At 44.2% G+C, this 25,124-nt stretch overlaps 2 protein-coding genes across 5 annotated transcripts; one reads left to right on the top strand and one right to left on the bottom strand.

Moving 5' to 3' along the window:
• Positions 1–5,749: 5,749 nt before the first annotated feature.
• Positions 5,750–9,505, bottom strand: zfyve19 (zinc finger, FYVE domain containing 19). Its single transcript, XM_056426972.1, has 11 exons — positions 9,295–9,505; positions 9,066–9,187; positions 8,922–8,975; positions 8,668–8,834; positions 8,419–8,561; positions 8,153–8,261; positions 7,772–7,990; positions 7,544–7,620; positions 7,269–7,370; positions 7,013–7,170; positions 5,750–6,788 (listed from the first exon to the last, which is right to left on the bottom strand). The coding sequence occupies exons 1-11, from the start codon at positions 9,346–9,348 to the stop codon at positions 6,710–6,712; spliced, it is 1,284 nt and encodes a 427-aa protein (XP_056282947.1). The 5' UTR covers positions 9,349–9,505; the 3' UTR covers positions 5,750–6,709.
• Positions 9,506–9,601: 96 nt separating this feature from the next.
• bub1bb (BUB1 mitotic checkpoint serine/threonine kinase Bb) lies at positions 9,602–16,571 on the top strand. 4 transcript variants are annotated; one of them, XM_056426973.1, is made up of 9 exons: positions 9,602–9,689; positions 11,894–12,058; positions 12,174–12,233; positions 12,333–12,477; positions 14,223–14,419; positions 14,509–14,672; positions 14,771–14,964; positions 15,056–15,156; positions 15,624–16,571. In XM_056426973.1, exons 2-9 carry the CDS (start codon positions 11,916–11,918, stop codon positions 15,901–15,903), a joined length of 1,284 nt encoding a protein of 427 aa, XP_056282948.1. In that variant the 5' UTR covers positions 9,602–9,689; positions 11,894–11,915; the 3' UTR covers positions 15,904–16,571. The 4 variants fall into 4 exon arrangements, with proteins under 4 accessions (XP_056282948.1, XP_056282949.1, XP_056282952.1 ...); XM_056426974.1 differs by having other exon boundaries at positions 11,891–12,058; XM_056426977.1 differs by lacking the exon at positions 9,602–9,689 and adding an exon at positions 9,696–9,904.
• The last annotated feature ends 8,553 nt before the right edge of the window (positions 16,572–25,124 follow it).

Raw genomic sequence — 25,124 nt, 5'->3', positions numbered from 1 at the left:
TTGGCTGATTATCGAAAACTCAAATATCCTATCTCTAAATATTAGAATATCATGAAAAAGTATACTAGTAGGGTATTAAACAAATCACTTGAATCGTCTAATTAACTCGAAACACCTGGAAACACATTTTCAAATGTTTGATTTTGTTTTGCTGTTATAAATCTTTTTTTTAACTTGGTCTGAGGAAATATTCAAATTTTATGAGATAGGATTTTAGAGTTTTCTTAAACTGTAAGTTATAAGAATAAAAAGCAATATTTCAGTTGATTTATTTGAATCCAGAAGAATGACATTTTTTTTTTTTTTTAATATTTTACAGAAAATAAAGAACTTTATCACAATATTCTAATTTTCTGAGACAGTCCTGTAAGCTTCTGTTTTCTGGCATAAATCTTTCAACACAAGGATGGAAACAAAGGAGATGTTGACGCGTCAAATCTAGGAGTAAACACAGTGAAATTACACTACACCTCATTTGAAAGCCTTGTTCTTAGTCTTTCACATCCAACCTGGAAAACACTACAGCCAATTCGATTTGTGATTCTGTACCGGCCACCAGGTCCATATTCAGAGTTTATATCTGAATTCTCAGAATTTATATCAAGTTTGGTTCTTAAAACCGATAAAGTTATTATTGTTGGAGATTTTAATATCCATGTGGATGTTGATAATGATTGCCTTAGTGCTGCATTCATCTCCTTGTTGGACTCGATTGGCTTCTGTCAGAGCAGAAACCCACTCACAGCTTTGATCTTGTTCTTACTTATGGCGTTGACATTGAGCATTTGAACGTCTTCCCACAGAATCCTCTTCTGTCAGACCACAACCTCATAACTTTTGAATTTATACTGCGGGTGTACTCCGTTAGTCAAAAGTTTCTACACTAGATGTCTAACTGATAGTGCTGTAGCTAAATTTAAAGCGATTCCTTCTGTATTTGATTCGATACCACGTCTCAATATAACAGAGGACTCCTGGTCTAACTTTAGTCCGTCCCAGATTGATCATCTTGTTGACAGTGCCATAGGCTCTCTGAGAATGACACTGTCTGAAGAAGAAGACAGTGAGGAAGAGGAGGTTTGCTCCTGGTATAACCCTCAGACCCGCAAACTGAAGCAAAAGCAAGCGTAAAAGCTTGAGCATATGGCGTTCAACTAATCTCGAAGAATCCCGCTTAGTTTGGCGAGATAGTCTTAAAACATATAAGAAGGCCCTCCGTAATGCCAGAGCAGCCTATTACTCATCAATAATAGAAAATAAAATAACCCCAGGTTTCTCTTCAGCACTGTAGCCAGGCTGACAGAGAGTCACAGCTCTGTGGGCCGAGCATTCCTATAAACCTTAGTGGTAATGACTTTATGAACTTCTTTAATGAAAAGATTTTAACTATTAGGGACAAGATTAATAATCTCTTGCCCATAACCAGTGCCAATCTGTTCTCAAGTGGAATGGCCTTGGAAACCGCTGTATGCCCTGGTGTATATTTGGAGGATTTTCTCCTATCAACCGTGACCAATTATTTTCAGCAGTTTCTTTGTCGAACACGTCTACCTGTCTCTTGGACCCCATCCCGACGAGGCTGCTTAAAGACGTTTTGCCTTTAATTGGCGGCTCTCTATTAGATATTATCAATGTGTCTCTGCTAACAGGCCACGTACCACACTCCTTCAAGGTGGCTGTTATTAAACCTCTCCTGAAGAAGCCCACTCTGGATCCAGAGGTATTGGCTAACTACAGACCGATCTCTAACCTCCCTTCCTCTCCAAGATCCTTGAGAAAGTGGTCGCAAATCAGTTGTGCGACTTTCTACATCATAATAGTTTATTTGAGAAATTTCAATCAGGATTTAGAAAACACCACAGCACCGAGACGGCACTGGTGAAAATTACAAATGACCTCTTAATGGCAGCAGATAAAGGACTCCTCTCTGTCCTGGTCTTGTTAGACCTTAGTGCTGCATTCGACACCATTGACCATGACATCCTGTTACAGAGACTGGAGCAGTCGATTGGCATTTCAGGCACGGCACTAATTTGGTTTAAATCCTATTTATCAGATCGATCTCAGTTTGTATTTAGTGATGGCGCCTCGATAACCACCAACGTTAATCACGGAGTTCCACAAGGTTCTGTGCTTGGACCAATTTTATTTACCTTATACATGCTTCCTTTGGGCAATATTATCAGGAAACACTCCATAAACTTTCATTGTTATGCAGATGACACTCAACTATATTTATCGATAAAACCAGAGGAGAGCAACCAACTCTGTAAAATTCAAGCATGTCTTAAAGACATAAAACATGGATGACCTGCAACTTCTTGATGTTAAACTCAGACAAAACCAAGTAATTTTAATCGGCCCTGAGCACCTCAGAGATCAATTATCTGGTGATGTGGATTCTGTTGGCATCCAACACCACTGTAAAGAATCTTGGCGTTATCTTTGATCGACTTGTCCTTTAACTCCACGTAAAGCAAATCTCAAGGACTGCATTCTTTCATCTACGTAATATTTCAAAAATCAGGCACATCTTGTCTCAAAAGATGCAGAAAAATTGGTTCAACGCGTTCGTTACTTGAGACTGGATTACTGCAACTCCTTATTAGCAGGCTGCTCTAATAAATCTCTTAGGTCCAGTTGATCCAGAATGCTGCAGCTCGTGTTCTCACTAAAACTAAGAAAAGAGATCACATCACTCCTGCACTAGCTGCTCTGCACTGGCTCCCAGTAAAATCAAGAATCACTTTTAAAATTCTTCTCTTAACCTACAAAGCCTTGATTGGTGATGCTCCATCATATCTTAAGGAGCTTGTCGACCATATTGCCCCCACAGAGAGACGCGCTCACTAAATGCGGGACTACTTGTAGTTCCTAGAGTCTTAAAAAGTAGAATGGGAGCCAGAGCCTTTAGTTATCAAGCTCCTCTTTATGGAACCAGCTTCCAATTTCAGTCCGGGAGGCAGACACAGTCACCTCGTTTAAGAGTAGACTTAAGACCTTCCTCTTTGACAGAGCTTATAGTTAGGGCTGAATCAGGTTTGCCCTGGTCCAGCCTTGATATGCTGCTATAGGCTTATAGCTGCCGGGGACGTTTTAGGATGCACTGAGAAAGTATCTCCTCTTTCTGCTCTCCTTAAGGATGAATTTTCAGCACTCAATCACACCGTACTAACTCTGCTTTCTCCGCGGAGGTCCTTTTGACTTTACGTCTCATGGGGTCATCGGACCCTATGAGACGGCATAGATCCCATCTGCCTGATGGATCGTCTGGAATTCCTGCTCATGACTACGCCACTGTCCTGTTGAGACTCCCACTCCTCCTCCCCACCGCCATCTGCCTGATGGATCGTGGAGGTCTCCATCGTGGAATATGCCTACTATGAACTATTCATACACTCTGTCATATTCATTGAATGTATTTTAACTCTAAATCTGTCCTTCTGTACACATTACATCTATTGCATCTGTCCATCCTAGGAGAGGGATCCTCCTCTGTTGCTCTCCTCCAGGTTTCTTCCCTTTTTTTCCCCCTGAAGGGTTATTTGGGAGTTTTTCCTGGTCCGATGTGAGGTTTTGGGGCAGGGATGTCTATGTGTACAGATTGTAAAGCACTCCGAGACAAATTTGTAATTTGTGAAATTGGGCTATACAAATAAACTGAATTGAATTGAATTGAAATCAGCAGCAGGAAGGTCCATTAAGTATGCATCCATTATCGTCCTCCATTTCCTGTCTGTGATGCGTGTACAACATGGCCAGACAAGCCAAACACAGTAACGACCTCCATGCAAACCGTAATGGAGCGAGCCCCCAGAGGAAAGTGCAATTATGGTTCCTCCTCAGTTTGCTTGACAGTAATGCACACTGATGACACTGCACTCCGGCCTCCGTCATACGCAGAGGGTCTCTCGGCTGAGGGCTGCATTACAGTAATTTTCTTGGTTTGCCCCACTTCCGCTTTTGCTTCTCTGACACGGAGACCATCTCTAGTTCACGACTGCACTTCTAACAAGGCCGGCCGGCCAGCCTACAAAAAACATTTGGTCAAGTTATGATATCAGTGATTCAGGGTTAAAATGATAACAAAACAAATGTGTGACATAGCCCATGATATGTTTAAATCCTCTATTAAATTTCTCATAAGGAAAGAAAGGCAACAAATATGTCACACTCGCAGCCAAACGTAGATTACAAGAGTGACTGCAGCGCCTGCCAAAAGAAAACAAAGCCCTCAGTAATCCTTTTACACTCACTCCTCTGTACTTGATCAGTGCAGAGCTGACAGTCTGGGACTGTACTTCATACCAGACGAGCTTGTGACGTGGCTTCTTTCTGTGTGCGTTGTGTTTTTTATCAAATGGTGAAAAGTGCCTGTAAGGGTTTCAGGTACTTGATCCCAAAAGCACAACTCGGAAACTGGAACGCAGGAGGAGGATCTTTACTTGTTAAATCAGGCAGGGTCAACACCGGGTGGTCCGTCTAATAGGGCAAGAAAACCAAAAGGGGGCAAGCAAAAAACTTAAGTCGGGGCAACAGGCTAGGAACAGGCAAATCAGAATCAATATTTTGAATGTACTGAAGAGGTTGGCAATGACACACAAGACAATCTGGCAGAGGATAAGTGGAAGTGAGGGAGCTAAATAGTGAGGGACTAACGAGGGGATGGGCTGCAGGTGAGAAGGGCGTGAGGACCAGGTGAAGGGAATGAGGGACAATCAGGTGAGGATGACAGGATCTGGAATGACAGGAGAGTTCATTAAGCAGGCAGGCAGGATGAATACAACTATTATGGTGGAGAAGTCAACAGTGCCTCACCAAGGCCGAGGGCCGTCAGTCAGGTGTCAGTATGGATTTGAATTCAGAGGTGCGTTTTTTTTCTTTTGTCAATACCTAAGTGTACAGATAGATGGAGATAGGTCATGTTGGCCTCATTGTAGACTTAATATTTACAATATGCAATACTGCTGTAATATACTGAGTATAATTTAGCTTTTACTACATTTCATAATGTATTATAATTATAAACCATAATATTTATAATGTACCAGCCTTTTTTTCTTCTTCTTTTTGTTCTTACCGTATCTTGTTACACCACCACAATGATACTTTACCTTGAGGAGATATTGGAATTATAACCGCACAAATATATAGATTCTAATTAACTGGAGGATAAACTTTTTTTCTACACATAAATCTTAAATATCTTCATATATATGGAGCTTAATATGCCTGTGTTGAGCAACCAGGTTAAACTTTTTTTAGAAATGTACTTTCTTGAAATAGAACTGCTAACATTATGATTGAGGCAGTTTTGAAAAGGAACAAATATGCATTATTTACTAATTGTTAGGCATACTTTTATAGTCATAGATGATCAGCTGCAATGAGGAATGAAAAAGTGTTGTCACTTTTTCATGGCATCTGCAGATTGCCAACCTACACCATACACTGACAAGTGGTTATGCCTAAATGTTAGAAAAGTTTTTTCAAAATACAAGTCGGATAATATCTCCACTTGTCCTCTCCTTATTTATAGTGTCAATAGGTGCCATGAGCTGCCAGTGCCAGTGCTCCTCTCAGGAGTGCCACTAGGTGTTAGATGATTGCCACTAGTCAGAGGAGTGTCATTATTATTCTAATATATATACATATAACATTAATTTATCACGTTTTTAAAGCGGTGGACCTGCCTATTAATTATGAAAAAAATGATATCATGATACAGTAATAAAAATATGACAAATACTGCAAGTTTTGTTTTTATTGTAAATCATTATTAAGTTATATTAATCACCATGATTAACATAGTATTTGGATGTGTAACATTATAACAGTATTAGTACATAGAATAGTACAAACGTACAGGTAGTTATAACAATGCTATGTGTTATGTGAATCTCCCTTAATTGTTATATTTTCTCACGTGTGATCTGAAAACGTTCCAGTAGGTGCGCTGTAAAAGTCTATCGAAGAAGTTTTCGACGTCTGCTGTCGTAAACGACGTCAAGATGTCTGAACGACTAGTTTAGCTAACATGCCAGGGGTGCCGAACGAGAGACGCTCGCTTGCTTGCCACAGACTTGTAACAGACTTACCACACGCTTGCCACACGCTTGCCACTGAGTTTCCACACGCTTGCCACAGACGTGCCGCTGTCTGATGCCTGGCACACACTTGCCACTGTCAGTAATCACACACGCCGTCTCTCAAGTGCATCCAAGACGAGCCTTTGTTGGCTTTTGGGCAGTACAAAAAACAATTCACGCTTCTGATTTGTTTAAACCGTTTAAAATGTTTTGTATGCAGAAGCTGTTTTGCTAAAACACCTTAACAGAATGAAATAAAAGCTTTAAAAAATATATATTATACATATTGCATTACATTAAAGTGTACATCTATTTGTAGGCTTTGCCTTACCATAAATGTTACCCATTGTTTTTATTGGTTCAGTTCATTTAGATCCGTTAGCAATTACAGAAAGAAGATGCTGCTTGTTCTGGGGTCTACGCAGACACAGGATTATAGCCACTTTGGGCAGATTGGATAAATTAAGGTTAAAATGAGGGGTACCAGATTGTTTAGATAATAGGTAGTGTTTAAATCTTCTAAGATACTTGTTACTAACAATAATAGGTCACTTAAGTCTAAAGCACAGTGATGACTGACCACAGCCTGATAAGGCAACCACTTATAGCACATCTCACGATCAAGTCTTCCGCTTCTTCTTTGGCGCAGTGTAGTTAGTGGTGCGATGCTCCTTCCTGTCATATTTATCATGGCCTTCCCTGGGGAGATAATGGAGAGTGGATTGATATTTTATCACAATAAATACTTAACATCCATGCTGCTCAACAGTATGGCAACAGAATCTATCTGGGTCATGGTATGCATTCCAAATCCTAGCCGTCTTTCTTGGGCATCAGAGCAAAGCTTTCCATGCAAAGCTCTACGATGAGGCAAACACCAGAATGTCAAATGCTCTTCTTGTAATAAATGTCTGTTTAGCTACCTGAAGCAGCGGTTGCAGTATAGATCTCCGTCACAGCTGTGACAGCGAATAGTGGCATCATGGTCACAGATGCAGCACCATGGAAGCTCCTCCTCATCGCTGTCCGATGGCTGATGTGCAACGGTGGAAATCCTACTCTCGGGTCCTTGAGCCTGGGTCTTCAAAAGAAACATCAGTTCAACAGCGGATTAAATGTTATTCTCTGTGACAACTTTAAATTGTTTTGGGAATATGTAGTTTAGTTGTTGCTTAGTACCGGTTTCTTTGACTGTTTGGTCAAGTCTGTGTTCTTTGGCCCACTGTGTTCTAAAGGTATGTTGTAGCCACTTGCCTCATCCAATCCAGCCTCTTCGGAGAGCTGGAACAAAAATCAGAAAAACAAGAATTGATGTACTCTAATTCTCATTACAAATTATCAACATGGCAAAATAGAGGCCCCTTGTGGCCAAGAAACCTGATCGAGGTCAATGATATGCACTCAGATGTAATATAATGTACATTACAGTATACAATTTGCCTTAAGCCCCAAACCTGTTTCAACACTCTCGTCACAGCTTCTTCCTCAGTCTCCTCCTCACTGTCAGGATGCTGAAAGTCCTCCATAGTAACTTGAAGTGACATAATAAATACAATAATGACATAAACCCTTCTGTCATAGTTACAATGTTTACAGTTGCAGCGTTTGACATTCCAGTGTAAAGTAAAGATGACCAAGAAGATTTAGAAAGTTGTTCACGATGATCTTTGTGTGTTACGCACCTTTGTCTGGGTCCTGCCCCTTCAGCTGCGCCATCCTCTTGGCCATGTGCAGGATCTGGTCCTGGGAATGCCGCTCCTTCCTCAGCTCCTCCATGGCTTCCTCCATGACTCGAGCCTTCTCGGACTCTAGCTGCTTGTCTCCTTCCTGGTTCTCCTCCAAATTATCATCCAATGTTCCCCCCTCGCCCTTGTTTAGATCATTCATATGGCCATCTACACCTGCAGAGGGATCAATAGGTCGGAGCATATTTGTAGCTGAAGTCATCTTTTGATGTCAGAATGTAGTTGTGATATAATTATTATGACTGCAAAAAACTATTGAATAACTGCATCATAAATTATGAATTGAAAACAAGAGAAAATGATGAGATGAGTAATTACTGCAATCAGGATTTGATTGCTGGTCATCAATGGTAACTTCTTCTGACATCTGATTCACCAGATCATTGGCTTTTTCAGTCTGAGTCCTGTTATCTGGGGGCTGGTGCACCTGTACAGATGAGCAAACAAGCACTTACTGGAAAGCAATCATAGAAAAGCATTCAGCATGCCAGTCCCTCGAAATAGCATTACGTTCGTTAAGCTGTCGTTGAGCCAAACTGTAAGGCCCAAGATTTGAATAACACGTGGGAAGAGGTTTAGCTCACAGGTGGAGCAGCTTGAGATGATGGAGTCTGACCCTGCAGAACTGCCAGGCGGTCCTCCATCTCTCCTACAGAAGGCACTGGCCGGCTGGGCGTTTTCAGAGCAGCAAGGCGAGACTCTAGCTCTCTCTCAGAGGGGATGGACTCTGTAGAAAATGTATAAAAGCTTACAACGGCTTTTGCCAAGACAAAAGATCACCATGTGTCAGATTCAAGCAAGATGGTAGCTGCTCAAAATCTCATTTTCATTACTTGGTACAGTATCCTCCTTCAGTTTTTGAAGTCTTTCAGCAATAGCCTGGTCTTCTTTACTCGGGACTTTGGTTGGTATATGGCCTGCTTTACTGTTTCTACTGCCTCCTTGTGCTGGAGGCTGCGTCGACTGTCCCTGCTGTTTGGCCTCATATGCAGCAACCCGTCTATGGAAGAAACATGAAAGTTTAGATATCAAGAAACTGTTGGTGACAAAGTTGAATATCTGTTCTAAATTTGATCATATTACTAACTTTTTGTAATTTTCTGGAGGAGACCATTTTCCAGCACTGTTTGGAGATTCCCCACTAATAGTGAAGACGTGTAAATGAGCAACAGCGTTTACTTAGAGTCATTTACATCCACATGTATATCATATTGCACGGTTTGACCTTTACCTTGTCAGATTCCCATGACACTGCTTACAGACCCTCTGCTGTGTGTTGCCACAGCGAGGCACCACAGCACTGAAAGTCAAACAGCTGGAGCAGAAGGACCGGCCGCAGCTCTTACAGCCCAGCTGTGAGGATATTGCAACGTAAGTCACACAATTCAAGTTCCTTAAATGTATAACGATAAAAACATATTCACATTCTACGCTATTCATATAAGCCAGGAAGGTCTTACCTCCTTCTTGAACAGACTGAACTTTGATGCACAACAATAACAACGGTTGTCCATGTCGACACGTGTAGATAACAATGCGCCAGGCAATTTAAAGTTGTCTGATATTGCGCTAGCTGGTAAGAAAACGGACTATATTAACAATAAATTCGCTGCTAGCTACCTATTTTCAACCTTTCAACGTTGCTGTAATCAAAACAGGAACACTTCCGGAAGACATGATGTGACGTCCAACTGCGTCTTCCGGTTTCTGGCTCCTCCAATCAGCTTTCTCTAAACCGTCTCGCGGTCCTCGTTTGAAACGCAGAAGCGACGCCTGGCCAGTGTTGCTGTTACACCGATATAACGCGAGCTGTTACGAATACAACCTGGACAGAGACACGGGAGGACTGTAATCGGTATGAAACGCGTTTACTTTGTAGATCATCGGTTTTGTTTTCATATTTGACTGTTAAATAGCACTGATAGCGCGAACAACGAGAACAACGACCGAGCTGAAGCTAAGGTTAGCTACTGTTAGCCCAGCCGTCGTCATACACTCATTAACATGAGAACCCGACCTCACTGGAATGAGAAGCTAACGTCGCTAGCTCGAGAAACATCCGTCACAAAGGTTTGTGATTGTAAGCGTTAACCTTATTAATAGTTACTTATCAATGTGAACACAGACGTTATTAGATAGTCGCGTATTGTTACGTGCTATTCACGTTGCACGACTTTAGGCCAATAGTTTCTTGCTCCTTGGATATGATTGTCGATGTTTTGATTTCATTGATCATTTTCAACTTGAATCTACCAAAAATACCCCCTAACTTAAAGCATTATTTCTATATTGAGCACAATACATAATATGAATACGGGACACGGGTTTACATCCACAATTAACGTTAACTGAATCCAAGATGCCTTTTATAATCATAACATTAGTAAAACTCTTTAGGCAGGCCGTAACATTATATTTGTTTAATGCCTCATAAGTCTTTTAATCTATTAGAAGGTTACACTTAGGGCTGCAACAACGAATCGATAAAAATCGATTATTAAAATAGTTGGCAACGAATTTCATTATCGATTCGTTGTGTCGCGCGATTATTACGGCACTCAATAAGTCACGGAGTATAAACAAAGTTGAGTTGAGAGCAAAGCTGCGCAGGAGAAACCAGAGCGGAGAGAGAGCACAGGCGGAACGCTGCGTTGTGAGAGCCAATCAGCGCTGAGCTGCTCCTCTGTTGATGAATCTAATTGGCTGCTGCTGCTCACGTGGCGCTGGATGCGGAAGTCATTCACGTCGTCAGACATTCACGGAGCTGAGTGCGCCTCCGGGTGACGTTATGAACCCAGACACCAGGGCGCTACATGTCACGACGTGTGTGGCATTTCCACAAGAGTATAACGTCGAAAACATGGTTATTTATTCAGTGGGGTATGGCGGAAAATATTTTTCCACGAAGAAAGGCAACGGAGATAAGCCCCGCCCCTCACCGTATGAGGCGTTTAACCCATAAATAGCCAACTCAGGAGAGTAAAGCGCTGTCAGTCTGTTTGTGACAGGGTTCATCACCATGGTAACCAGTGAACAGGTTCATCACCATGGTGACCAGTGAACAGGTTCATCACCATGGTAACCAGTGAACAGGGTTCATCCACATGCTGACCAGTGGATCTCCAGGACCTTTCCATGACTTTAAACCAAATTTCCATGATTAAACATTTTGTGAAAACTCTGTCTATACATGATAAAGTGAGAAGATGTAGTATTTAAACTAACAATGAGAATTCCAAAGCATATTGTATATATTCTGTGTAAATTTACATTTGAATATAACACATTTGCATTACTTTTCCAATTATTTTGGGATTTTATTTTTTTCAATTACTTTTCTAGGCCTGCTAATAGCCATTTAAAAATTCCATGACGTTTCCAGGTTTTCCATGACCGTACGGACCCTGTTTTGAATAAAGGGTTACAATTATTTTGTTTTTGTTTTTTTATCCGATTAATCGACAAAATAATCAACCGATTAATCGATTATCAAAATAATCGTTAGTTGCAGCCCTAGTTACACTACGATCTAATGGGATAAAGTGTAAAACAATTTTGAGCTGTGACTAACATTCGTGTTATTTATCAATGAATCTCTAAAGGATGTTCTAGAATCTAGACTTTATTGATAAGTTAATATTATGAAATAGCAGAAAACAGTAATAGAAAGGTTTCAAATGTCTTATCCAGCCAACATTCCAAAGTCCCCAAATATACAGTTTACAATACTATAAATGGAGATAAACTGCAAATGTGTATGCAAGATAGTTTTAGAGATTAGAAAATACTAGTAAGTCTGCATAAACAACTATCATGGAGAATGTGTGCATTAGATCCACTAACTTTCACAGTTCTCAACCGTTTAAGCAAACTGCCCAGCTATACAGTATGCACATTTATTTGACAGACAGTAGCGTTGTCCTACTTTGACCCTGCTCTTTGGAATACTTTCTTTTTAAAAAAATCAATTTTGTGGTCCTGATTTGCAGAAACTTGGTTAAAGCATAAGTTTGAATAAATAATATAATATTTTGTCACTGATACCGTTTGTGTTAGCAGGCATCCAGTTTGAATTTCCACAATGGCAGAAGGAGGAGATGTGGAATGGGAGCTAAGCAAAGAAAACATTCAGCCACTGCGACGGGGCAGAGACGTATCGGCCTTACATCAGGCGCTCAGTCAACAACAGGATGGACTGAGCTTGGCCATCAACCAGCAGAGACAGTATGGATAATCTATTTAAGAAATGTGTCCCGAATGGTTGAAAGCAATTTCTGTCATACACGTTTTCCCAGCAGCTTTTCTCTTGATGGAATCTTCTGGTTGTTTGTTTCTCCAGGGCCTTTGAGTCTGAACTGCGAATGTATGACGGAGATGATCCACTTGATGTTTGGGATCGGTATGTCAAATATGTCAACAGTAAAGTGTATTCATATGTCCTGCTCTTAAATCTGAGAGGTTTTTATTTTGAAATCTCACATATTTCTGTTTTCTACAGGTATATTAAATGGACAGAGCAAACTTTCCCTCAAGGAGGAAAGGAGAGCAACCTCGCCACAATATTGGAACAGACCGTGACCAGATTCAGTGAGGAAAAGCGATATCACGAAGACCCTCGCTATGTTGAACTCTGGATCAAATTTGTACGTTTAATATTTTAACCCAGGGCTCCAGACTGCGACCAAATGGTCGCATTTTGCGCCTAAAATTAGACACAGTGCGAGTAAATTTTTCATCAACTCGCGCATGCGCGACCAGTAAATTAGCAGATTTTTTTTTTTGTTATTAAATATTTTTGTTGCTGACAAACTTGTTCTACACTTCAGCCCACTATAGTTAGCGGTAATGCCTGAATGACTGGTTTGCTAACCGACATTAACTCCAGAAGAAGAAGAAAGGAGACGAAAACCGAAGCAGAAGGCTGGCCTGTGTGTGAGAGGGGGGGGGCTAATGTGTGAAAAGAGGCGCACCGCAGCGGAGACACAACGAGGGCGAGGGCCGCAGAGTGAGAGGTCCACGAGGGGATCCTCACCACCGAGCGGCGTCCCCGTCCCCCGAGTTGAATCTTTGGGTCAACTCAGCCGACTCTCACATGTCTGAGCCCCTATACACTGTCGCTCACGGTAAACGCATTCGATCGGGAGCGCGCGAGGATTTTGATAAAGTTAGCGGAAGGATCTAAGTGACAACATCCGGTTTTGCAAAGTTAGCGGAAAGAACCACGTGAAACAACATCCGTTTATCAAAATAAGATGTCGACAAATCATACACGAACATATAAAAGTAAACAATGAACTGATGTATCTTTATAGATCATTTCTGAGATTTAGCTTAAATTATGCTAACATTAAAACATTTACTGGACCAAGGAAGAGTTTATAAAAATTAGTCAGACTTTTGTATGTTAAGAAAAGTCCTGTATATAGATTTCCCCAAGAGTTCCAGGAAATGAATAATGCAGATGTGTTCCATACATATCTGAAATCCCCTACAATAGCAATCAAACAATTTTAATGTATCAATTAGGACATTTTTCAAAGTAAAAGTCCTAAATGTTTAAAGAAATCTGTAATTTCTTTAATGTTTGAGTTGCTTTATATATGTATTTCCTCATAGTCCTAGGCAATAATGCTACACAATAAATAGAATGCTTCAATCGACTCGGTGATCGGTATTATCGGTGATCGGCAGATACTGATTTCAGTGATCGGCACCAAAAACCTGATCGGTGCATCTCTAATCATAACATCATCAAACCCTAGATGGTATTGAAAAGAGAACGTGCTGCATAGTAATATTTATTTTGGATTCCGTTTCCTAAAAGAAACTGCTTTCTATGAATGCATTCAATCAATGGGTGGGGGTGGTGAGTGTGCTCACCCGTGTGCGCGCATCACGGCAGAACTTAGATGTCGGTGCGCGCATCGCTCTGTCACGAGCCGAGAATTGTTGACGGGGGGGGGGGGTAGACGAAAATTACAGAGTGGCGGGTGGAGATTTCACCCTGTTATAATGGTAGGGGAAACACTGGAGTTGATAAGCGTGTCTTCTTGTCTGATCAATACACAACAGTGAGGTGCGTGAATGGACAGAGCGGCCAGCTGCTGATCACTCACTCAATAGCTCGACCTGCACGAATAGACGGTGCGCGCACAGCGCGCAAACATTTTTTTTGGGGAGCACCGAAGACCCATTTTGACCCAGGAAAAACCCTGTGTGCGCCCCTAAATTTTCTGCTTGCGCCCCTAAAATTTTAAGTTAGGGGCCACTGTGCTCCTAGTAAAAAAAGTTAGTCTGGAGCCCTGTAACCGTTGACTGGGTTTGCTACTTTGACAAACTGATGCATCCGTAATAACCTTTGCTATACATGTGTATTGTGTGTCGTTAGGCAGAGAACTGCCCGGGGCCCTTGGACATATTCAGGTACATGCAGGCTCAGGGAATAGGAGTGACACAGGCATCGCTCTACATCGCTTGGTCTGAGGAATATGAGAATCAGGGCAACTGTCGCAAAGCAGACCTGGTCTACCAGGAAGGATTCAAGAAGTGTGCGGAGCCGCACAATAAGCTCCTGCAGTTTCACAAGTACGAATTCATCCAGTAAACTTTGACATATAGTTAAAACAAGTGCAATATATCAGCACAATTACAATCTTTTGTATTGTTATTCGTAGGGCTTTGCAAGCGCGTGTGTCCCGCCAGGTCATGATGAATGTGGAGGAGGACGATAGTGATGATGAGCCTCAACAACCTGAGAGAGTTTCTCTTGCCGACCTCAAACGCAGAGGAAAGAAAAAGGCCATCGCCCCCATCAACAGAGTGGGGTCTTCAATCAGAAGTAAGTAAACAAAGAAAATCTTTTGTGAAATGTTGAGCTGATTATCGCACATAGCAGCAATATGTTTCATTTTAACGTCTTATGTGTTTTGTGAACAGGTATTTCTGGAGGCATGCAGTCACATGGTGCCCCTGTCCTCGGCAATGCTTCAAACAGTCCGTTGGTGGTGTTTGACGAGAACAATGCTCAAAGTGCTGGTCCTTCAGAGCCCAAGTTAGAGTCTTGGGCGGCCCCTCCCACTTCCAGGGCAAAGGAGAATGAGCAGAAGCCGGAAAAATGGTCTGAGGTCAAGGTACGAGACGAGCAGGTTTTCTGTTGGTTGATTTAAATGTATAAAAAAAAGTATAATCCAGTGATGTTAATGTGATGTGTCTGTGTCACAGATCCCCCAGAAATCCAAATTCGGACATACTGTTATGGCCCCACCGCCTCCCAAACCCGCGTTTCAACCATTTGTTGAGGAGTCCGACCAGCCTCCAGCAATGTGAGTGACAAGAATCTAACTTTTACCTGCAGTTCAGATGTATTGCTTTACTTTGCTGAACATTTCATTTATATCACACGTTTGGATTAAAGATAATAAGAAACAACATATTCTTGAAATTAATAAATTAAACAAGTTTGATCATTAAGTAAAACACATCCTGTTAAACTTTCTCAATTATTGATGATTTGCTGCTTGTAATTTTTTTATAAGATCAGTGTTCAGAAAAATATATAAATTATGGATTGTGGTAATTCATTGAAGTTATCTTCACTTCTGGCCTTTTTTATAGACTATACAATTTATGAAACAAAATATTGAACATATTATTTAATAATAAAAATAAATGTAAGTAGAAGCCCTATTCATAACTTATTTCAAAGTAGTCTGATCTGAGTTTATCCTCCTCAGGTTATGTGAGTATGATTTCCTTGATATGATCGGGCATCTTCCTTCTTCCCCCTCAGGACTCCTTGTAAGATCAACCCGGCAGTGAACACAGTTTTATCAGTGCGTAAACCCCGCAAAGAAGAAACTCCTCTCAAGAGACTACAGGAGCACCATCAGCAACAGAAGGATGCCGAATCGGGGAAACTGCAGGAGCAGAGTATGTACTGTAAAGAGCTGCTGCTCAGCGGCGCCGCTGAATTCTGCTTTGAGGAACTGCGTGCCGAACGCTTCTTCAAAAAAGTAACCCAGGACGTCAGTGCTCCAAAGGATCCAGCGAGTTCCAGTGCTTCAAACTGATGCACCTAAAAACACTAACATTTGTATTGTATTGTTTCTCCTTCTTTTCTTGATGGGATTTTTCATTTCGACAAAATATTATCGGCAAGTATCATGTAGTTGATGCAATGTATGTTTATCCGTGTGTGTGTGCTTGCGTGTGTGTATACTGGATCTCTAGAAACTATATATATATCGTTTCTAGAGATCCAGTTTCTCAGAGAAGAAAAAGACCATCTTAGAACTGAAGGCACAGTTTTTTTGGATTCCTTAGAATATGACAGTGTGACCAAACAATGGAAACACTGGTTCATGTAATTTAATCCATTACAGAATACCGAAAACTAATAACTTGAATAATCATTTACACAAATTTAACAACATAAAAGTAATAACATATTCTTCACAGTAATATTTAAGGGCTATTGTCATTTCCCTGCTCCTTGTAATTACTAAACAGACGTGATGCGTACCCATAATTTCCTGCTTCCTCTAGTTGTCTATTTTTCCTACTTGCTTTGTTCTCAAGAACAATGTTTTGCCTTTTTTTAAGTTGATCTGTCCTTTTCATTATTTCTTGAGCAGATGTTTTACATGAGGTTATTGATCCAGGTTTAATGTCTTAGTCTGAGTGAAATGTCCATTCTAGGCCGAGTATTGTCGCTGTTCAATAAACTTGTTAAAATGTCTGGCTGATGACTCGAAAAGTTTGTTTTTCTTTTCGTAATGCTGTGTCCACCGGGGACATGCAAAGGAAAGCATGACTTGTTTTCTTAGTAACGGTGTTTGGATTACTAATGAGGAGCAAGAACAATTTAGTGCCGACTGTAATCTGTTGCAGCACTTCAAAGAGTCAACACTGGGCATGAATACAAACAGAAAGCTGCATCTAAATCGTCATAACGTCATCGTTATTGCTACTTATTCTCATGAAGTAATTTAATGTTCTCACTTCAGGGTGTCCTTGTGTTTTTTAATAGATCCCAACACCAGGCATAAGACTTTTATTTGCAAATACATTCTGCTGGCCAAATATGAATCATTGTCCAGGAGAGGTTTCCTGGAAACCCGCTGACTAAAATGGGGAGAGTAAACCTAATCTACCGTGACGATGAGATGTACTTCACACAGGCAGCTCGCAGGGCAGACTTGATGAATGGCTAGAAGATGGGTGGTTGGCTCATTAGCAAGTGAAATCCACCCTTGCAGCGAGAGCAGGCCGTGGTTATAAGAGGTCGCTACCCCGATGTACTGCGGCACCGAGTGCTGCTGCTGCTACATGCTCGTGGAGCACTGGAGGAACAGACTTTAATCTCATTCTGGAAATATGACACTGCCAGCCGAGATCCTCTCAACTGTTGAGTTCCCAAACTGTCTACTTTAAATGTTGGCGTTGCACTGAGGGCAGCCTGAACGCTGTGATAAACGATACGCAACATGATGCACTTCCATCATAATAACACAGCATAACCACATCATAATGCATCCTCTATGGTTTGCTATTTGGCAGGACGTATTAAAAGCTCATCTCATGAAAGCAAGCAGCGAGTGACTCGAATTGCGTCTCAGACAGAAAATCTATAGCTCTCCCTTACTTTAGTGGACAGATGGCACAAGCAAGCTACGTTTGCCCAATGCGCTTTGGGCTGGCCCTCGGAGAGGAGCGTTGGTCCAGCACCGTGACTTTGATGGACAAGAACACTCATGGCCCATCCAGTCAGAGTTCCTAACCTATTTGTACGGTGTCCCTTCGCATGCACCGGTTCACAGCGATTTGTCCGCCTGAGCCTCGACAGTTCTTCACTTAGAAGTGCATCAAGACGAACTGCACTTGGCTCGCCGTGCAGGCATGGAGCGGGAAGGGCCTCCAAAACCGCAGCAGCAAATCACAAGGCCAATTTATTAAAGAAAAAGAATGGAGACCCATTCAAGCCAGGAATTGGGGGGGGGGGGGGAATCATTCATGATGAAAATAACTCATAGTAGCTCATCATTTTTACTTATTTCCCTTAATGTTGACCGACTATATCAACCATTTTTAGATGATTCAATCAAAACTATGACTTACCATCTTTTACGTTTGACTTAGTGCGCCATAATTGTGTTTTGTGTCATAATTATGATTTATAGTACCATGAGCATTTTTTCTTTCTTTCTTCTCTGAGCAGAAATAGGTTTTCATAGAATGACACTATTAGAATGATACAAGCGTTGTCTCAATAACTATAGTTGCCTCTTATAGAAAATAAAATGGATTTATAGGTCATCTAGAAATAGCGATGGATGACCCCTGATAACCCCCGGTGTAATCCTAACAAGATCATCCTAAACAATAGAACACATTTAAATGCAAACAATTAAGGCAGTATCACTTATACAGCCCCCAGGCTTTCATTTTAATGACACTGGTGTAAGACTGCTCTTGTCGCTAAGCCCTTTTTTACATCACAAGCTGTTTTCCACTATTCATCCAAAGGGATGGTGGGGGGGGGTGCTTTAGCAAGGTCATAAAGTATGACAGTGAAGCTCACAAATACATTTGAATCGAACAGAAATCTTATTTACCACTAGAATGTGTCTCGGCGCTATTAGAGTGGACCCAAAAGCACGACTCAGACAGGAGTAACAAAGAATACTGTCTTTGGTTGGAAACAGGCTGGGTCAAAACTGGGAGATCAGTCGAAGAAGCAAACAAGTCCAAAAAGGCGCAGGGTAGAGAATCAGAGGTCAGGGCAGGCAGGCAGGGTCAGAACAGGCAGGTCAGGAATATACTCTAATAACGCTGGAGAACTTGGCATGAAAACACAAGACAATCTGGCAGAGGACAAGTGGAAGTGAGGGAGCTAAATAGTGAGGGACTAATGAGGGGATGGGCTGCAGGTGAGAAGGGCGTGAGGACCAGGTGAAGGGAATGAGGGACTAACGAGGGAGTGATCAGAGGCAGGTGAGGGGAGATGGATTGACGAGATGGTGTGACAGGATGAAAACAACTATTACAAAAAGGAAGGCGTGGAGCTAAACTGTTACAGAATCCCCCCTCAAAGGGACGGCTCCTGACGTCCCAAAACAAAATCTCCACGCCGGGTGGGCAGAGAGGATCTGGGGGAGGACTACTACTCCTCAGACATCTCCCCCCTCTCCTCATCGGCGGGTGAGTTGTCCTCATCAGAAGCTGACTCCTCCCCGATGTCTGATGCTGCAGACGGGAGGGAGGGAACAGGGGCTGGCCTGGTAGCCCTTGGAGGGCTGGTCAGGGTGGCTGCGGTGAAACTCTCATGAGAGGTGGATCTAGGATATGTCGGGCTGGGACCCAGCATCTGGTCCGTAGCCCTCCCAGTCGACCAAATACTGTAGCCCTCTTCCACGGCGGCGGGAACGAAGCAGACGGCGAACCGTGTAGGTAAGACCTCCCTCGATGAACCGTGGTGGCGATGGGGGCTGTTCCGCAGGAATAAGCGGACACTCGGAGACGTGGAACGACGGATGGACCCGCATGGCCCGGGGCAGCTTGAGCCTCACTACTGCCGGGCCGATGACCTTCTGAATCTCGAATGGTCCGATGAACCTGGGTGCCAACTTCTTCTCCTCCACTCGCAAGGGTAAGTCCTTGGTCGATAGCCACACCCTCTGGTCAACCTGGTAGATGGGGGCTTTAGAGCGGCGCCGGTTGGCTGCTGTGGAGTAACGGTCGGCCGAGCTGAGGAGCGCCAGTCTGGCCTTGGCCCAGGTACGGTGGCAGCGGCGGACAAACGCCTGGACTGAGGGGCAGGAAACCTTCTCCAGGGCCGAAAACAATGGAGGTTGAAATCCGTAGGCACACTGAAACGGGGACATACCAATAGCAGAGCTGGTCAGGGTGTTGTGGGCATGTTCGACCCACAGGAGCTGTTGGGACCAGGATGCTGGAGTCTCGGAAACCAAACACCGCAGGGCCGTCTCCATTTCCTGGTTCTTGCGCTCAGTCTGGCCGTTGGACTGCGGGTGGAATCCAGATGACAGACTGACTGTGGCCCCAATTAATGTGCAGAACTCCCTCCAGAACACAGATGTAAACTGAGGACCCCGGTCAGAGACTACGTCTGTGGGAAGACCGTGAAGCCGGAAGACGTGCAGCAGAACCAGCTCAGCAGTCTCCTTGGCCGAGGGGAGCTTGGGCAAGGGCACAAAGTGGGCCATCTTGCTGAACCGATCTACCACTGTTAGGATGGCGGTATGATTGTTGGACAGTGGGAGACCAGTAACAAAGTCCAGGGAGATGTGAGACCAGGGCCGATGGGGCACAGACAGCGGTTGCAGGAAACCAGCGGGAGCCTGGTGGGAAGGTTTGTGCCGTTGCAGACAGGACAGGCGTTGACAAATTCCCGGGTGTCCTTCTTCAGAGTAGCCCACCAGAACCTCTGCTGCAAGGCATCTCTAGTACGCTGGCTCCCAGGATGGCAAGTGAGCTTGGAGCTATGGGCCCACTGGAGGACCTCTGACCTCAGGGTCTGGGGAACAGACGGTTAGGGGGACAGGAGCTCGGGCCGGGCCTCCAGGGCAGCCTTGACTATCCTCTACCTCCCAGGTGATAGCGGCCACCAAGACTGGGGCAGAAAGGATGTTGTCATCACAAGGGGTGGAATCCCCCTTGTCCACAAACTGGCGAGACAGGGCGTCTGGCTTGACGTTACGGGTACCAGGCCTGTAACAGAGTGAAAAGTTAAAAAACAGAGACCATCTGGCTTGCCGAGAGTTGAGCCTCTTGGCGGACTGAATGTACTCGAGATTCTTGTGACCAGTCCAACACAAAAATGGCAGACTGGTCCCCTCAAGCCAGTGGCGCCACTCCTCAAGGGCCAGCTTAACGGCAAGCAGCTCTCGGTTACCAACATCATAGTTCCTCTCAGCAGGAGAGAGCCGCCTAGAGAAGAAGGCGCATGGGTGGAGCTTCTGGTCTCTGGCAGCCCGCTGAGATAGGATGGCCCCCACTCCCACATCTGAGGCATCCACCTCAACAACAAACTGTCGCTCGGGGTCAGGAACTTGGAGGAGCGGAGGTAAACCGGGCCTTAAGTCCCTGGAAGGCCCCCTCCGCCGAGAGTGACCACCGGAACTGGACCTTAGATGAGGTGAGGGCCGTGAGTGGGGCAGCTACGGTGCTATAACCGCGGATAAACCTCCGATAGAGAAGTTGGCGAACCCCAGGAACTGTTGCAGCTGCTTACGCGAGTCAGGGATGGGCCAGGACGTTACTGCTGCCACCTTGGCAGGGTCTATCTGCACGATCCCCTGTCCCACGATATAACCCAGGAAGGAGACAGAAGAGGCGTGGAATTCACACTTCTCTGCCTTAACGAACAGAGAATTCCTCAGAAGACGTTGAAGGACTGCTTGGACATGGTGAATGTGCTCCTCTTGGGACCTCGAGAAAATAAGAATGTCGTCTAGGTAGACGAACACCTGCTTGTTTAACATGTCTCTGAGCACATCATTCACCAGGGCCTGGAAAACGGCTGGGGCATTAGTCAGACCGAAGGGCATAACCAGGTATTCATAATGTCCAGTAGGGGTGTTGAAAGCTGTCTTCCACTCATCCCCCTCTCGGATCCGGACTAAGTGATAGGCGTTACGCAGGTCTAGCTTTGTGAAGATGGTAGCCCCCCGCAGCAACTCGAAAGCAGAAGAGATGAGTGGGAGTGGGTAGCGGTTCTTTATGGCAATGTTATTGAGTCCCCTGTAGTCAATGCAAGGCCTAAGTGACTTGTCTTTCTTCCCTACGAAGAAGAACCCCGCCCCTGCAGGTGAAGAAGAGGGACGGATGAGCCCAGCAGCTAGAGAGGAACTGATGTATGCCTCCATGGCCTCTCTCTCAGGGGCAGATAAGGAATACAGGCGGCCCCTGGGTGGGGTGGTGCCTGGTTGCAGGTTAATGGCGCAGTCGTATGGTCGATGTGGCGGCAGACATGAGGCCTTGACCTTACTGAATACCTCCCTATAGTCATGGTATTCCGTAGGTACTCCTGACAGGTCCAATGCAGAGCTGGGGCAAACTGACTGCTGAGGTGCAGCAGCCTGTTTCAGGCAGATCAGGTCACAAGATGCACTCCAACCCAGGATGGCTCCTGTGGCCCAGTCAATGTGGGGGTTGTGGCGGCAGAGCCAGGGATGCCCCAGGATTAGTGGATGCTTGGGTGACCGCAGGATAAGAAACCGAATGGTCTCATGGTGCTTACCGGACAGGAGCATACGGAGTGGCATGGTCTGGTGAGTCACTGTCCCCAGTAGGTGGCCATCCAGGGCGTTGACCGGAACAGGACATGAAGCGGTAACTGCTTGATCCCCAGCTGATGAACTAGGTCCTCGTCAATGAAGCTGTCGTCAGCACCAGAGTCAATGAATGTAGCGAGAGTTTGTGGCCCGTTTGCGAGCAGCAGTTGGGCGTGGAAGAGGGGCCTTTGGTTGGGAGAGAGTCTTGTGGTTCCGCTCACCAGTACCTCTCCTGCTACGGGTGAGCCACGCCCCTTTACTGGACACCGGGATACGAAGTGGCCCACCTGGCCACAGTACAGGCAAAGACCTCCCTGACGACGACGCTCCCACGCCTCACGGGTAAGACTGGTGCGCCCGACCTTCATGGGTTCGACCTCCCCTGGTTGAGGCCTGGGGGTGATGCTGGTCGCTGCTGGAGCAGCTCGCCGTCGAGCCAAAACGCGATGATCTGTATCCCCCCTGCGTCGCTCCTGCTGCCTTGCCTGGATGCGTCTGTCCACTCGGGAAGTCAGTTCTATTAAGCCATCCAAGTTGGCAGACAAATCAAAAGAGATCAGTTCATCCTTGACATAATCCGCTAGTCCAGTCAAGAACACCTCACACTGAGCGGCCTCATTCCAGCTGCTAAGGCGTGCTCTCGTACAGAACTCCAGGGCATAATCTGCCACAGTTCGGTCCCCCTGGCACAGTTCCGCCAGTCCCCCGCTTGGATCTGGACCCCTGGAGACCTCCCCGAATACCTTGCGAAGCTCCGCCGAAAACAGCAGGAACGAAGTGCAGACTGGCGTATGTCTCTCCCATTCCGCGGTACCCTACAGTCTCGCTCTACCAGTCAAGTGGTTTATGGTTAAGGCTACCTTAGCCTCCTCCGCGGCAAAGGTGTGGGGCTGCAGGGAGAACAGGATGGAGCAGTTTGTGACGAATGGGTTGCAGCCCTCAGGTTCTCCAGCATAGCGCTCCGGGGTTCCCACTCGAGGCTCGGGTCTTGGCACAGGTGGCGGTGAGACAGGAGGCAGAGAGGCAGAAGACGACGGCGAGGCTCCACGCTGGGTCAGGGCTGTAGATAGTTGTTGTATCTGGTTAATCATCGCCGCCATAGTCTGCCGTGTCTCCTCGGCGAAGCTGACCATCTGCGTCCGCTCTTGCTGGAGGACCTCCTCGATCCTCTCAAATCGGCTTGCTGCAGGCGGGTGTGCTGGGTCCATGATTTGGCCAGGTTGTAATGTCACGGCGCTATTAGAGTGGACCCAAAAGCACGACTCAGACAGGAGTAACAAAGAATACTGTCTTTGGTTGGAAACAGGCTGAGTCAAAACCGGGAGATCAGTCGAAGAAACAAACAAGTCCAAAAAGGGGCAGGGCAGAGAATCAGAGGTCAGGGCAGGCAGGCAGGCAGGCAGGGTCAGAACAGGCAGGTCAGGAATACACTCTAATAACGCTGGAGAACTTGGCACGAAAACACAAGACAATCTGGCAGAGGACAAGTGGAAGTGAGGGAGCTAAATAGTGAGGGACTAATGAGGGGATGGGCTGCAGGTGAGAAGGGCGTGAGGACCAGGTGAAGGGAATGAGGTACTAACGAGGGAGTGATCAGAGGCAGGTGAGGGGAGTTGGATTGACGAGATGGTGTGACAGGATGAAAACAACTATTACAAAAAGGAAGGCGTGGAGCTAAACTGTTACAGAATGTCATGCTAACAAAATGATGATCAAATAATGTGTCATTACAGAGACAATTGACTATTTGCATATTTGAGAGCAACCTGATCAACAAATGAAAAAGCAAATCAAAGTTCAATTTTATTTTGTCTTCAAATAGAAATAATATTTATTTGCCAATGGTACAACAGTATAAGGCCAAGAGAGACTAAACGCATGTTCTTCCTTTTAACAAAATTAACTCTTTGAATAATGACATATGTCATTTTTATTCTTATTATGTAATTGCTTTATTTATTTTTAAGGGCCAGGTTCAGTAAACCAAATCATAAAAGCAGAAGTGTTTCATTAATTGACCTTTTGACCCATTCAGTTTCCTTTCAAACAGAGTAAGCGAGAGCAAACTGGACTGTTTTTGTGATCACTTTTTTTGCATGAAGACATCTTTGACAAGATGGCTGTTCTCAGCTATAAACTCAAAACAAATCCAACAATAATGCTGACAAGAGTGAATGAGTGGGAGAGGTTGTGTCTGCTATGTCTGTCTTTGTCATGCAGATTGGTTCATTGGAGCCTTTTTCACTTGAGTGTGAGGAGGAACATCCTCATTTAAGCTTGTTATAGTGCTTCTGCAAGTAATTCATCACATCAAAACCCCATGTAGAACATGTATGCCCCAAATCTGACTCACTCTCCTCGCAATTTCTGCATGATTTGACCTTAATACATTTTCCTGCTTTGTGTCTGGCAGAATAAATAATTCAGGAAATGATTGTGGAGAAAGGAGAGGGGAATGATTCAGTCAAATAATGAGGACGCGGGACTGGGGCAGGGTTGTAACTTCAGTGTCTTCACAGCAGGGCCGGAGTGGGGCCACTTTTCAGCCCGGGAATTTCAGGCTCAAGACCAGCCCACTTTTTTCATGGTAGTGGAAATTGGATAAATGAAGCAACAGTTCAGCTCTTACTATCCTGTAGTTCTTTTATTAATACCATGGTCCAACAAATAATGTAACGGTTAAATACAACAATAATAATCCACTTCAGATGAGAAGTTAACAAAAAATATGCACAACATTAAAAAAGGCAGAAGGGGTGTCAGACTCAGATTAGGCAGTAGGCCAGATTTGTTGGAGTGAGACCTCATGGGGGTCATCATTTTTCTGCATGAGTATTATATAGTGGTGATTTACTCCTTTATTACACCCACTTCTGAGCAAACAATGCATATTGGTTTCATATACTGCTCTTTCTTAGAATATATAACTTTAATTAATATAGTTTCCTCTGTTATCCTCTCTACCTGTCCCTGTCGTCATGGCCTCCTCATTGCAA

This window comes from Pseudoliparis swirei, chromosome 11 (assembly GCF_029220125.1).
Source record: "Pseudoliparis swirei isolate HS2019 ecotype Mariana Trench chromosome 11, NWPU_hadal_v1, whole genome shotgun sequence".
Classification (NCBI taxonomy): domain Eukaryota; kingdom Metazoa; phylum Chordata; class Actinopteri; order Perciformes; family Liparidae; genus Pseudoliparis; species Pseudoliparis swirei.
This window is presented reverse-complemented; position numbering and strand designations above follow the sequence as displayed.